This window comes from Simochromis diagramma, unplaced genomic scaffold (assembly GCF_900408965.1).
Source record: "Simochromis diagramma unplaced genomic scaffold, fSimDia1.1 OVJJ01000816.1, whole genome shotgun sequence".
Lineage (NCBI taxonomy): Eukaryota > Metazoa > Chordata > Actinopteri > Cichliformes > Cichlidae > Simochromis > Simochromis diagramma.
The window spans coordinates 8497759-8512218 of NW_024386908.1; the positions used below are offsets into that span (position 1 = coordinate 8497759).

At 42.0% G+C, this 14460-nt stretch overlaps 1 protein-coding gene across 7 annotated transcripts in view; it reads right to left on the reverse strand.

Annotated features, from left to right (window-relative positions):
- The window catches only part of wnt5b (wingless-type MMTV integration site family, member 5b), an 89872-nt gene that overhangs the window by 5849 nt on the left and 69563 nt on the right, over window positions 1-14460 (reverse strand). For 4 of the 7 annotated variants that reach the window (XM_040035255.1, XM_040035254.1, XM_040035259.1 and 1 more), the window contains 4 exons: window positions 6005-6153; window positions 5027-5114; window positions 4585-4744; window positions 985-1277 (listed from right to left, as the gene is read on the reverse strand). In XM_040035255.1, the coding sequence (XP_039891189.1) occupies window positions 985-1277; window positions 4585-4744; window positions 5027-5114; window positions 6005-6153 (690 nt within the window). The remainder of the gene's footprint in view (window positions 1-984; window positions 1278-4584; window positions 4745-5026; window positions 5115-6004; window positions 6154-14460) is intronic. The other 3 variants (XM_040035256.1, XM_040035260.1, XM_040035257.1) reach the window with 1 other exon arrangement.

Sequence of the window (14460 nt, forward strand, 5' to 3'; positions counted from 1 at the left end):
GACAACAATGAAAGCAAAGGATCAAACGGGAGACAGGAGGAAAAGTCATTCAAAAAAGCATGCGTATGTCACTGAACTGTGCGTGTGAAAGGTTGCTGCAGCAGTAGATCTTTCCCTCATATACTCTCGTGGAGCCCCAAAGGGACTCTCAGCAGAAACACAACCTCTCCAGACCCTCACCTTTGACCTCTGACGCACACATGCACAAAACTAGGCTCACCGTCTCATACACAAATCAAATGAAGCTGAGGTGAGCACACACACACACACATATGCACAGGCAGCGTCTCTGTCTTGTAAACAGCTTAAACAAAGCTTCTCTAAGTGAAGATAAACGTGTTCTTCTGTTCCAGGGAACACCAGAATGGGCAAATGGAGAGTTTACGAGAAAGGTGTGTGTGTGTGTGTGTGTGTGTGTGTGTGTGTGTGTGTGTGTGTGTGTGTGTGTGTGTGTGTGTGTGTGTGTGTGTGTGTGAGAGAGAGAGAGAAAGGCAAGAGGTTTCTTTCTCTCCCTACCTGAGAACCTTCCAGACAACTTCAGTTACTAGACCATTTGTTGAATCACCATCATTGCCATTGTTCAGTAACTGGAGTGGAAAGGAAGCTTAATGACCATCATACCACCCCAGCTTTGAGTCTGTCTCTCTTGTTTTTAATGTCTTGTAAAATTTCCTTTAAAGCCCCTCTCAGTGTTGGATTTTTGTATGTCTGTGTATGTGCCTGTGTGTTACACCGGAGGAATGTGCTCTGACCTGTCAGCCCCGCCAGACTCCAAGGGCGTTACCAGTATACCATTTGGACCCTCCCAATAAATAACCCACACACACAGGCATATAAATACTGCCCGGTCAGGCAATCAGAGGCCCACTCAGCTTACACACATTCCTGACAGGGAAACGTATGAAGAAGACAACAGTAACCTTGGGAAAGTTAACACAGCGATGGTTTTGTTGAGAGATAAAGCTTTTTTTCGTTGTCCCATACCTGTCTCCCTGCTTCATTATTATGCAAGTTCATCAGCATCCGGGCATGCTCGGGTGACCCTCGGGGGTAATTCTTCTCCCTCTCCCTGGCGTCGACAAACTCCCGAGCAAACCTGTAGCCGTAATGCACATTATCACCGCAGCCACCCCACAGCCAGTCACGCGGCAGGTCTCTGGGGCGAGCGGCGCGGCTGCAGCCGCAGGTGGAGAGCTCGCCCTCGCGGCACGCACGGCTGACGGCATTGACCACACCGGCTGCGCTGATGGCGTAGGTGAAGGCTGTTTCCCTGGAGCCTGATGGAGGAAGGAAAACAGGAGTTAAGCATGTGAATTCTGACACACAGTAAAACTGCAGTTTTGCTGTCACATCACTGACAGGAAACACAGGTAGCTGCACAGCTAAATAACCCCTTCTCTCTCTCTCTCTCTCTCACACACATACACACACGCACACATACACACACATACGCACACACAAACACACAGCTAACAGCCCCACACCCCACTTGAACTAACAATAGACAATAGAAGTGATTTGAGGCCCTGACCTCATACCTGGTTAACTCCACAACTTTAAATGCCAGATCATGCACGTGCAGCATTTGATGATGTAAACATATCAGTTTCTCCAGCATATCAGTTTTCCTCATGTGGTCGGCCTCTGGGTATATCTGTCCAAGTCCTGGCTACTCAACCATAACGTTAAAGAGTTACTTCTACCAGATTACAAATCATCATTGCAGCACTCATGCGATAAAAACTGAACTCGTGGAGCTCAGAGCCAAAAGGAAATACATCTGAAACATTCCTTCCCACAGTTTTTTACTTTAAAGAAGAGAGATTAGTTGAAAGAATAAACAAATAAAGAACTTTCAGAAGAATTGTACTGCTGTATCCTCACCATTGTATGGGGCTAAAAGCAGAAATCTGAGTGATGAATATCCTAAAAGCAAATAAAACCGAACTGTCTGCATGACTCGATGGCTCCTGAGATAATCTGTTTGTGTAATTTGGGTGAACTGACCCTTAAAGGAGATAACATGTAGGAATAAGAAGAAAGGAGCTGGGCAAAAATCCATGGAAGAAACTTCTGGGAATGTTTGTCACACTGTGCATTTACTGTAGATGGTCATCTCACAACAATTTACATAATTTCCAGCCAGAGTAATGCACTTTGAAGGAGTTTGCTTAAATGCGACTAGCTTCTAATAAACAACTGTATTTTTACAGTCTTGGTCGCTCTTTGAAGTGGCCTGGGTGCAATACATTTCACAGACTGGTCCATATTAATGATTTCCATTCACTAACACCAACGTGGAATACACAAAACAGCCTGCTTGTCCTATTCTCTGCATTAATACACACTTCAGCGCACAAAGAAGTGACAAGGACAAGGACAACGGCCTGACAGGTGGAGACTAAGTGCTCTGAAACACCATGATTTACATGAGAATAACAAGGAGCTTTGAAGTGCTTTTCCTGGTAGAGGCAGCATTCACTGAGATGATTAGCTTCAATATGAGTGTTTGAAAAGGGCAAAATATCTGTATTTAAAATATACCATATGCACGACCTTACTGAGTGATCTCTACACCCTCTGTCCTTGCTTCCAGCATAAAGCTGCTACAACAGTGCTTATTTAAAGAGTAACCTTACACAGCGCTTACCTTCAAGTTCAATTTAAATAAAGATTTAAACAAAATGTGCTTTTTGTCTTTCTCACCATCACCTTACTGTCATGGTCTCTACAGCTACAATATTGCAGCTTTTTTTTTTTTTAAAAATATTACCCTACTTCACATTATTCTTATACACATACAAACCATTTATTAGTGTTTATGCCCTACTCTAATATACAGAACGCAAAACTTTCACTTTCCCTTTTTATTTATTTATTTTTGCACTTTTATTATTTAAATAGCGCACAATGGTCTCTATATTAGACGATTTCTGTGGCCCCGAAACAACAGCAGTCAGTCAAGACAGGAAGGTATGCATGCAAATATCCGTTCATGTTATGCAGCAGGATAAAGAAAGCCAGACAAGACAGGGAGATAGAGAGCGAGTGGTTTTATGAGACTGCGGAGCCTAGACTTCAAATAGCAGGTCCGGATCTGCCGGCTCGGTGTCAGCTCATCAGTGCATTTCAAAAGAAGAGCCGCAGGACAATGGACCGACTAACACCTCCATATAAACCTGGAGCTAGACTGTCAACAGAAAGACAGGCATGGAGGCAGAGTGAGAGAGCCCGCAGCGGATTTGGCACATACTTGTTGATGAGGCGATTCCCACATCGCCTGCTGGGAATTAGACGCGAAAGTTATCGATCCGAAAATCTGCGCTCCGGGTATCTGTTTATTAAAATACTGGAGATATGCATAAAGCGTACATGCCTTTCCTGTTTTATGCCTACTGAAGTCTTCCTTTGTGACCGCTTCTTTTTCCCGTCTTTTTAATCGAAGGACTAAATTTTTCGTTTTAGTGCGCCTGCGTAAAGTATACCGGCTTTTTTCACGGTAATAGTTGGGTCGAAATGAATATTTCAGATGTTGTCATATGTTGGATTTTTAATGAGGTTTTTCAGTCTGAATTTGAGTTCTGTTTCTCTTTATTTTATAATTTCTTGGGATAGTTAATGGTCGATTTCTTTAAATAGAACAGCATGCGCTTGGCATTATCATGCCTAAAATGCGGAAATAGGAACATTTTGAAGGACATTTATTTTACACACATATTATATTCTAATGACACCACTTTTTATAATGAGAAATATGGGACATCTTTATATCTCTAAAAATAATTTTACACTGTCCTTATATATGTGTGTTTTATGTGTATTTATATGTAGCATCTGGCTTAACACTATTTATGTGATATGTCTTTTATGCTAATCTTAATGCCACTGCACTAACAAACAACAATCTTTCCACTTCTACTGTGCTATTTCACCTCAAGTTACCCGTCTTTTTACCACATAACTCATATCTATATATGCCATATTTTATTGGATACAATTACAGGCCAAAAAAAATGTAATCAAAACCTGTAGCTACCTATTTTATAGAATGTGACCAAAAAGTGGAATAAATCTTCTTTTTAAAACTGATAATCTTAAAAAAAATCACCAGAATAAAACTATAAGAGAGAGGAGACATATGCTGCCACAATGAAGTAAGAGCTGCAGTTGAAAGCGAGCCTTTGGCTGGATGCTGAGCCTCTGTTATCTGTTGCTTATATGGTGTTTTGAAACAGGCCATCACACATTAGCTGTGGTGCCGCTGACATTTCTTTATCTGTCTGCTTTGACTGAGGGCCATAAAACCCACACACATGTAATCTGAATTTTCTAGGATGGTAGGAGCTCAGTTTGAAATATCTTGTGTTTAAGAAGCAACAGAAACAGAGCTGACATACAAAACAAGCACATGTAAGCATTTATAGAATAGTTGGTGATAAGATTTTGAAAAGATAAAATCCCAGAAAAAGAACTGAAAACACAAGATTGTAATTTGCTGTTAGTCTCATATTGTCTGAGAGCTTTTAAAGGCTGTGTCATGCCCTTTTAATCACATTTTTTCCCCCTCAGTTACAGTAAACTCACCAATCTGCATGACCCGCCCAAACACTGAAGTGTTGTCCACTGTGCTGCAGTTCCATCTCCTCTGTCTGAACTGGTACTGACATTCCTTGATGCCTGTCTTGGCTCCATCTCCAATATAGGTCATGTGGTCTTGGTACAGCTGGCACAGCTTCCTCTGACCCTGCAGCAGCAGAGATAAGATTAGCAGACATTAGCTGGTTAACAGTTTTATATTTCAGTGGTACCTGCAGGGAAATTGCGCTTTTATTCGACCATCTCCCCAGTTAGGTTGCAAAAGGGTACAGAAAAGGAAGTGACAAGAAGATCAGGGCTTATTCTTAAAAAAAAAAATCATGCAGAAGAATCAGAGGTGCAAAACTGAGATATGCTTTTATTCTAACAAAATAAAAGCCTTGTTGACTTAGAGGAGAATCGTTTCCAAAGCACACAGATACTAACTTACCTGGGAGAGACCAGACAGCTGACTGCAGAGAGGCTGAGCTCCAATAATGTACATCTCTGGCCGCTGCATCGGGGTCAGACCGAGTGACCTGAGAGACAGAGGTCATTTCAACTGAGAATTTACCCTTTAAAAAACCGTAGATGTTGAAATTTAAACAGAAATGCCTCAAACTGAGTTTATGGAATCTGTGACTCCTTTGTGAGTAGAGGTCAGCACAGCAGAGGGCAAAAATTCAGACACATGCTGGGTTTATTGGTACAAGTGGCCAATAAAATATAGATAAGAGTCTTCTGGTGAACATCTCTGCAGCCACTTCCTTTCCTTTCAAATCTGACTGCCTAACACAGAAAAATCATGTAATAATCTATTCAGATCACCTGGGCTATGAAAGTTTCCCTTTTAGTCTTGAACATGAGTGCAAACTACTGAGTATCTCAGGCTGTTTTAACGGCTAGACTTCTAAGATGGACATCTGGTCCTGTAATTTCATTCTGACCTCTAGGAGTATCATTCCATAGAGCCACCCTGAACTGGGCCACCGCAGTAAGTTTTTGTAAGTCAAGAACAAGTGTGGCTAATTTGCGATCCTGTAGGCACAGCAGCAGCCCGCCATGCAATGCCATTTGGGGCTCAGCCAGAGTAAATATTGTGACAGAGCCTTCACATTTGTTCCATTCACTGTTAGTGTCCCACCACTAGCGCACCACGCAAAACTAACCCCCAAAACACACACACAAGCACAGATGCAAGAAGCAGCACAAAGTGAAGCCATGGCTCAAAGAAATTCCATTCATTATGCTTCAGCATTACAGAAATCAACAAAAATTGGTCTATTGTGCGAATCTGGTGTTTTTCTTATTTGCTCTCTTGACGGCACAAAATTTGGGGAGGGTCACTCACCCACGTTTTAGTCGCCGTTACTCTACTAACCATAACTTTCAGAAACCAGTGCAAACCAGTGCGCAATCATTTACTTACCACCACGAGTTCGCGTCCACCATCAGCAGTTGCGAGCTGCAGACAAGGAAGGCGGCAGCCAACAGCAGATGTCGGACGGCACCGGTTCGTTTTGTCCGGACAGGCCTGTTGTCCATGGTCCGCCGCTTCAACGCCGGGAAAGTGCTCTGCTGAGGAGACATGAGCAGTGAATGAGGAGTCGTCCTGCTCAGTCTTTTTAGAGGCCTGACGGGAGGCAAAGCGGCGGGTGAGTACGACGAAATCTGCTCCTACCGACCACTTGTTTCTGCCTGCTGTATCCTCTCGTCTCTAGTTTGATAAACTATATTTACAAAAAGCAATTTTTAAAAATCCAATAAAAAGACGGAGATTGTAATTTTCAGGTGACCTTACTGTCGTTGGGTAATCTGAAATCACACTAACGTTTTCCTAAAGGTCAAATAATCCAGTTTATTCGCTGAAATCCCAGGTCTAAGTCGTGCGTAAAATACTTTGGTATGAGTTTGGATTTTACGCACAGAGCGATATGAATTCTCCCTGGGGAAATCCAGGGCCTTATGATAAAATAAATAAAACAAAAGTACAAAAGTAAAAAGTGCGATCCCGTTTTTGCCTCAAGAAAAGATTAACAAGGATATTAAAAAACTAATTGAGCAGCAAAGCGACTGTTCCTTGCCCTTCCTGTCCCCTTACGGCCACTCTACTACTACTACCACTATCTCTTTCTCACGCACACACACTCTCTCGTATACACTCCTCCTCCTTCTCTCACCCCCACTTCACCTCAGAACCCTCTTCTGCCCTCCCCTCCTCAGTCCTCTATACATTATGCACCGGTGATTGTGTGCAAGCAAATCAGATGACTATTTAACACTGTGAACTTTCAACGCCAAACCACTTCTAACACCTGTGAGGACTATGAGGTTGTTGTTCACTGGGATTTGACATGAGCAAAAACTTGTTAGATAGACAGAGATTATCTCTGGTGACCATTTTAAGCATCACCCTCCGGAATAACACAGCTAATACCTTTTCTAATCCCTTTCCCCCTCTCTGATCAGCGTTTAATAAACGGTCCATCAAGTTGGGACATTTTACTAAGTTAAATTAAAAATGAAAAGTGTTTATTTATTTACGTTTATGTCTGGGTGAAATGTAATCAGGACAGTGTTTCAGTGTTTAAACTGTATATATAAAATATATTTTAGTAGAGGGATTACTCTGGGGCGTTTAAGCGCAATACGCGAACAAAGTTCAAAGACGTGATGGGGGTCGAACGTTTTGGAAAAACCTCAATCAACCCTACAAAAAAAGTTCACGTGGGTCAGATTCCTTTGACTAGCTGAAGTGAATAATTTGTTTGAATAAAAGGTGAGTGCTTCAAAATCGCCTAATCCTCTCTCTTTTGGTCAGCAAATATAAAAGGCGATGCTACCACGTCTTACACACAAACATTTCACATTTGTAGCTGGACACACACACGCGAGCGCGTTCAGGAGTAATGAAAAGTCTAGAAGTAAAGAGAAGGCGTGTTGAAGCGAGTTCTCCTCAATTCATAACCCGGTCAAAAGCAAACTACGATGGGTGGGTGGGCGGTGAACCTGCGGAGGAATAGGCTGTTTAATGTGGTTCAATGCCTCTCAAAAGAGCGCGTCCACAACCGGAGGGAAGAAAAAGGAAAAGACTGGAGTTCCTGAAGTCCAGAGAAACTACTCAGAACATTAATCAAGCAGGCAAGCAGGTATATACTGGGCTTCGTTAGAGCCTTGACCACTTTTAAAACCACCATAAGGTTCACCAAGTTCAGAAACAACGACGGGATACGAGAATATTACCACACACTGCCCACAGGTTATAGTGGCTATACGTAACGAAACTTTATAGTAGCATAATTTAACACACAAAATGATGGTGAAAATCCTTTGCTGCCTATATATACGTTAATTGTGTAAAATAAGACAAAAGATATCTAATTAACAACTTAAGGTGTATCCCGGGTGCGTAAAAACCTATGAGGATCAAAAATATGGAATTTCTCTTTTTAAACAATTCACTGAGAGAGGATTAGTGAACGGGGATGTGTATTTCCCCGTTCACTAAACATGGAGTTTCTGTCGGTGTCAAAGTGGAGCGCACTAACAGAGAGTGGGGTGTCTCTGGTCTCTGCATAATAATAGACCTGCAATAAACTTCCCCAACACGCACACGCATACACACATTTTGTTTTTAAGTGATCTAAGTGGCAGTCACATGTGACTGACATTCTGCAGTGTTTTATGTGAGCGGGTTAAAGTCTGACAGCGGAATAAACGGACTCTTCGAGCCCAACAAAACCAAAACTGCACAAAGTTGTAGATGAAAACTTCTTTATTTTGACTTTCGCCAGTGACATTTCACTCCGAGGTCTCTACAGGGAGTGCAGAATTATTAGGCAAATGAGTATTTTGTCCACATCATCCTCTTCATGCATGTTGTCTTACTCCAAGCTGTATAGGCTTGAAAGCCTACTACCAATTAAGCATATTTAGTGATGTGCATCTCTGTAATGAGAAGGGGTGTGGTCTAATGACATCAACACCCTATATCAGGTGTGCATAATTATTAGGCAACGTCCTTTTCTTTGGCAAAATGGGTCAAAAGAAGGACTCGACAGGCTCAGAAAAGTCAAAAATAGTGAGATATCTTGCAGAGGGATGCAGCAGTCTCAAAATTGCAAAGCTTCTGAAGCGTGATCATCGAACAATCAAGCGTTTCATTCAAAATAGTCAACAGGGTCGCAAGAAGCGTGTGGAAAAACCAAGGCGCAAAATAACTGCCCATGAACTGAGAAAAGTCAAGCGTGCAGCTGCCAAGATACCACTTGCCACCAGTTTGGCCATATTTCAGAGCTGCAACATCACTGGAGTGCCCAAAAGCACAAGGTGTGCAATACTCAGAGACATGGCCAAGGTAAGAAAGGCTGAAAGACGACCACCACTGAACAAGACACACAAGCTGAAACGTCAAGACTGGGCCAAGAAATATCTCAAGACTGATTTTTCTAAGGTTTTATGGACTGATGAAATGAGAGTGAGTCTTGATGGGCCAGATGGATGGGCCCGTGGCTGGATTGGTAAAGGGCAGAGAGCTCCAGTCCGACTCAGACGCCAGCAAGGTGGAGGTGGAGTACTGGTTTGGGCTGGTATCATCAAAGATGAGCTTGTGGGGCCTTTTCGGGTTGAGGATGGAGTCAAGCTCAACTCCCAGTCCTACTGCCAGTTTCTGGAAGACACCTTCTTCAAGCAGTGGTACAGGAAGAAGTCTGCATCCTTCAAGAAAAACATGATTTTCATGCAGGACAATGCTCCATCACATGCGTCCAAGTACTCCACAGTGTGGCTGGCAAGAAAGGGTATAAAAGAAGAAAAACTAATGACATGGCCTCCTTGTTCACCTGAGCTGAACCCCATTGAGAACCTGTGGTCCATCATCAAATGTGAGATTTACAAGGAGGGAAAACAGTACACCTCTCTGAACAGTGTCTGGGAGGCTGTGGTTGCTGCTGCACGCAATGTTGATGGTGAACAGATCAAAACACTGACAGAATCCATGGATGGCAGGCTTTTGAGTGTCCTTGCAAAGAAAGGTGGCTATATTGGTCGCTGATTTGGTTTTGTTTTGTTTTTGAATGTCAGAAATGTATATTTGTGAATGTGGAGATGTTATATTGGTTTCACTGGTAAAAAATAATTGAAATGGGTATATATTTGTTTTTTGTTAAGTTGCCTAATAATTATGCACAGTAATAGTCACCTGCACACACAGATATCCCCCTAAAATAGCTAAAACTAAAAACAAACTAAAAACTACTTCCAAAAACATTCAGCTTTGATATTAATGAGTTTTTTGGGTTCATTGAGAACATGGTTGTTGTTCAATAATAAAATTATTCCTCAAAAATACAACTTGCCGAATAATTCTGCACTCCCTGTATGACAACTGTGTCTTCATTTGGGATACACACATCTACTCCTCCTCACACAGTGACCCAAATACACGCGTTCAGATTTTCTTTTTCAGTCAGTCTGCATCCATGCCTTCATACAGCGCTCTGGTAGTACTCATGTAGTCATGCCAGTAAAGCTATTAGGATTAAAGTGAACTGAATACTTCAAGCATACATTTCCACTCTATCGGTTTATGACTACAAGGAGACAGCATGTGCTGCAGGATGTTGCTATTTTATAGATGTAAAGTAAGCACATTTATTTAATCTCATTCTCAGTGCCATACACGCCATTATGTATATGGTACTGTAAGTGAACATAATGAGAGGCTGGGACACAGCACGCAGTTTGAACGACACTGCAGCTCCATCTACTGATGCCTTGCTGCACAGCATTTGTCAGTAAAGGTTACCTTTAACCTTTAACTTTAATTTTAAAAGTCAAATCAAATAAGAAACAAGTCACTTTCAGTCACTTCAAGTCTTCCGCACACTGTTTTTTTCTAACCCCTTTCCTGAAGCTGAATCTGCATTTTGGAGAAATGTCTACAAATATAAAGAGGACTCTCCTCATGAGAATCCGTGTAATTAAAAATAATCAGATTGATTTCGGCACTAAAGAGAAAAACAGGTCAACCACCTATTCTGGGACATGACCTACAGCTTCAGAACTACAGGAGCGGCGCAAGCATGATGTGTGTCAGCTGAGACTGGTTTACTGCCAACTTGTGATGCTCGTGTAGAAACACAAGGAGGCGCAGTTTATCCGTAGCGCTCGACACAGTCAAAGGAAAGGGTAAAAAAGACGAAGGGTGGGGTGGGTGAGAGGCACAGAAAAGTTGGACAAAGTGAGATGAAGGAGGGAAAATAGAGAGGGTGAAAGAGAGAGGGAGTGCCCAAGTAATGGATACAGAGAGAGAGAGAGGGGAGTGGAGAGAGAAGAGAGGGGGGACTTGTCCCTAGAGGATATGAGCAATAGCCATGCAACAGGGAGCAATGCCTGAGAAAGTCGGCAGCTCCTCGCTGGATTAACAACAGCCTCACTTCTTATTGCCTACAGTGCCAGAATTCAGCAAAACAACCAGCCCGTTCTCTCCTGCAGGGAAGCGGCAGCTGACGGAGCCTGAGCTGATTGCCTGGAAGCTGCTCGGGACAAAATGCTAAATATTATTTTTTAAAAATCACTGTCACTGCTGCGAACTGGTTGTATTTAGAGGGAAATATTTAAAGTAGACTCAGCAACTGAAAGACAATTGAGACTTTGTCTAATCATGTTGAGCCCCCTTTTTTTTTTTTAATGTACCTGCTTTTATTTTTGTAGGAAGCAGGAAAACCTTGGCCTTGTGTTTGAGTCAAGGAGACCACCTGAGCTTACATCAAAATCAGATGGTGTTTCCTGTCTGGGCTACTGCATCAGTACTAACACAGTCCATTTAGGCAGTTTATAGTAAAATTTGATTTAAAATAGTCCATTATTAAAATTAAAGTAAAACCAATTACAACATTTTATTTAAAAGGTAACTAAATACTAATGCTGTGGTCAGAAGTTTGTATTCACTCATCATAAGCATGAATTTCATGGTAATTTCAGGCTTTTGTTAACTTCTTTGAACCCATCTTTTTCCAGGGTGAAGTGATTGTACAGCATACATCTTTGATGGCTTTAAAAAAGAAGAATTGGGTGTACTAGTTTGCATTTATTTGAGATTTTCTGTAATTCACAAATCGTGGTGCAACAACCCAAGGGATATAAATATCCCTTAGGTTGTTGCACCACGATCAGATGCTTTTGGTAGCCATCAACAAGCATCTGGCATATTTGTGGCTGGATATTTGACCACTCTTTTTGGCAGACAATTTCTTCAATAGTGTTGAGGTTGGGGGCTTTGGGAAAGCAGCTTAATATTAGCCCGCTTTATCCATTCCAAAACCAGTTTCGATTTGTGTTTGGGGTCATTGTTCTGTGGGAGCACCCAGCTGTGTCGAAGTTTCAACAGTCTAGCTGTTGACTTGGGGTGAAGTTGGAGAATTTGGGGAGAGTCCTCTTTTATTTTTTCATCCGCTTTTTGCAATGTACGACTGGCAGCAAAACAGCCCCAGATCATGATGCTACAACTACCATACATGGCGTATGGTGCAGTGTTGTTAGGTTTGAAAAGCCTCACCTTGAAAAACTTTGTCAGGTCTGACCATAAAACCTTTCCTCAGAGGGCATTTGGCTCGTCCATGTGGGTAGCTGCGAATTTCAGTGGTGCATGAAGGTGTTGATTTTTTTTAATCTTTCTTGGTCGGGATCCTCTCAGTCCATGACAATGTAAAACTGGCTTCACTATGGACAATGATGGTGGTGGTTCAGCATTTTCCAGTTCATGGCAGGCTTAAGCTTTGGTGGTTCCTGGACTGTTCCTGAACATCCTAACCAGTTTTCTTTCAAATGAGGCTGACAGTTCGGGTCTTTTTCCAGACTTCTGCAACGTGGTGACACATCTGAAGAACTTGGAATCTGCAGTTATTTAGAAATGGCGTCCCGCGTTATGAAATCTACAGTACTCCTCCATCAATCTTCACCGAGGTCCTTGGACTTGCTGTCAGACAAATCATTTTTATGCTGGCAAAGAGAAACTACCAGTTGCAGTCAATCATAATCATTAATGAGAGGTTAATAGGCCTTGGCCTTGTCAAATTAAAAGACATTGTAGAGGTTTCAGCACCACTTATTAAAAGATTTTACTAATTTTATGGTAATTTTGACCCTTTGTGGTTTAGAGAAAATCGAAAATTAATTGTCCAAAACTTGTGCATCCAATTCTTGTTTTTGAAATTCATTAATGCTGTACGCTGTACAATTATTCCACCACAGAAAAATCACATTCATACCTATGATGAGTATGCGGGAATTTCCGATACACAATTTCATATATTATAATTACAACGTATCAAAAACTGGACCCAACAGTGACCGTTATTGTTTTGTTTATGATTATCACTAATGCATTCACATTTAACTTTGTATTATTGTAGGGTCTTTGTCTTACAATATAAAGAGTTTTTGTGATTTGGCGCAACATTTAACTGCATTTTAATTATTCAAGGCCGACTTAATATCACAAGTGATTTCCCATGTCTTCTAATGACTTACGACTGAAGCCAGAAGAGAAAAATCTGCAGATATGACATGAGAATTTTACCATCCATGGGTCAAAATCATAGTAACTACAGCTATTGGAAAAACGTCAAGTACGATTAAAGATTTACATGTTTTATGAACACGTAAAGCACAAATGCCTGAAATTCTCTTTGGTTGCTGCCCTCTAAATGCAAGAGGTGTTTATGTAATTTGTTCACAATAAAGATATAGTATGAGCATAAACAAGTTTATTGCATTCAATAGGCAAAAAAGACTGTGATTTTTCTGCTACTTCTATCTGAAGGTCAGAAGTCCTGCAGAGCTGCAGAACATTGAGCCTGTAGATGCCCGCAGGGATTCAAGGGTTTTCTCAATGAGGCTTTTGCAATGCAGATGTCTGTATATACAGCGAGTTCAAACACCAGTTGAACAGTTGAGGAATAGTCTTTTTTATGAACAATGCTGCCAACTAACAACTAATATTCTACGCACTATATAATTAATCCATTTCCACAATAAACACACAGCCAGATTAGATTTTACTGAATGTGTTTAATGAAGGGTTTGCAGTGATTTATCACCTAGCACACCTACTCTGTCTACTGTGCCATGACAGAAACTGTATTTTCAAATGAAGCCTCTCCTATTCCACGCACAGCTTTAAGCCCCCGCTGTTTTCTTTGGAAAACAACAAGAAGAACAAGCTGGAACAGATATATAATATTTACCAACTTTTGTGCAGACGCTCAACAAAGAAAGCAGCAAGAGAAAGAACTGAAATTCAGCCACAGCCGCACGTGATGACGAAACTACCTGCTTCGCTTACTATACCAGCGCCGCTCTCGCCTTCTTTCTGTCATCCCGAGTGCTCTTCATGTCTCTGTTCCCTTTCCAAAACACACACATGTGCACGTACACAATCACACACGTGTGTGGCAACAGACTGCTGCGGGGAAATCTGCTGCTTATATCATCCTCTCTCACTCTCACACACACATACACCCCTGGGGGAAGTTCAGCGGGACTTGGAAGCAGCTGAGATGGGCCCTGGGCTTTATATCTGTCTCTTTGTTTTTTCGGTGTACATGTGTGGTTGCATGTAAAATGGCCTGTGGAAACTCATTCTCTTCTATTCTGTTTTCCACCCTTCATCACCCCTCTCTCTCTCTGTGCTGTCCCCCTTTCCCTGTCTGTCGCCCTCCTCCGTCACACTTGCGCTCCCCTCTCTTTCTTCATCTGCTCCATCCCTCCTCTTCCCAGCTCTGTCCACCCCGCCACCACCCCCACCCCCTTTCCTTGTCTCCATCCATCCTTCTGTCAGCTGGCAGAAGATGAGTCATGCCTCTAGCTGGGAGGCTAAAACTC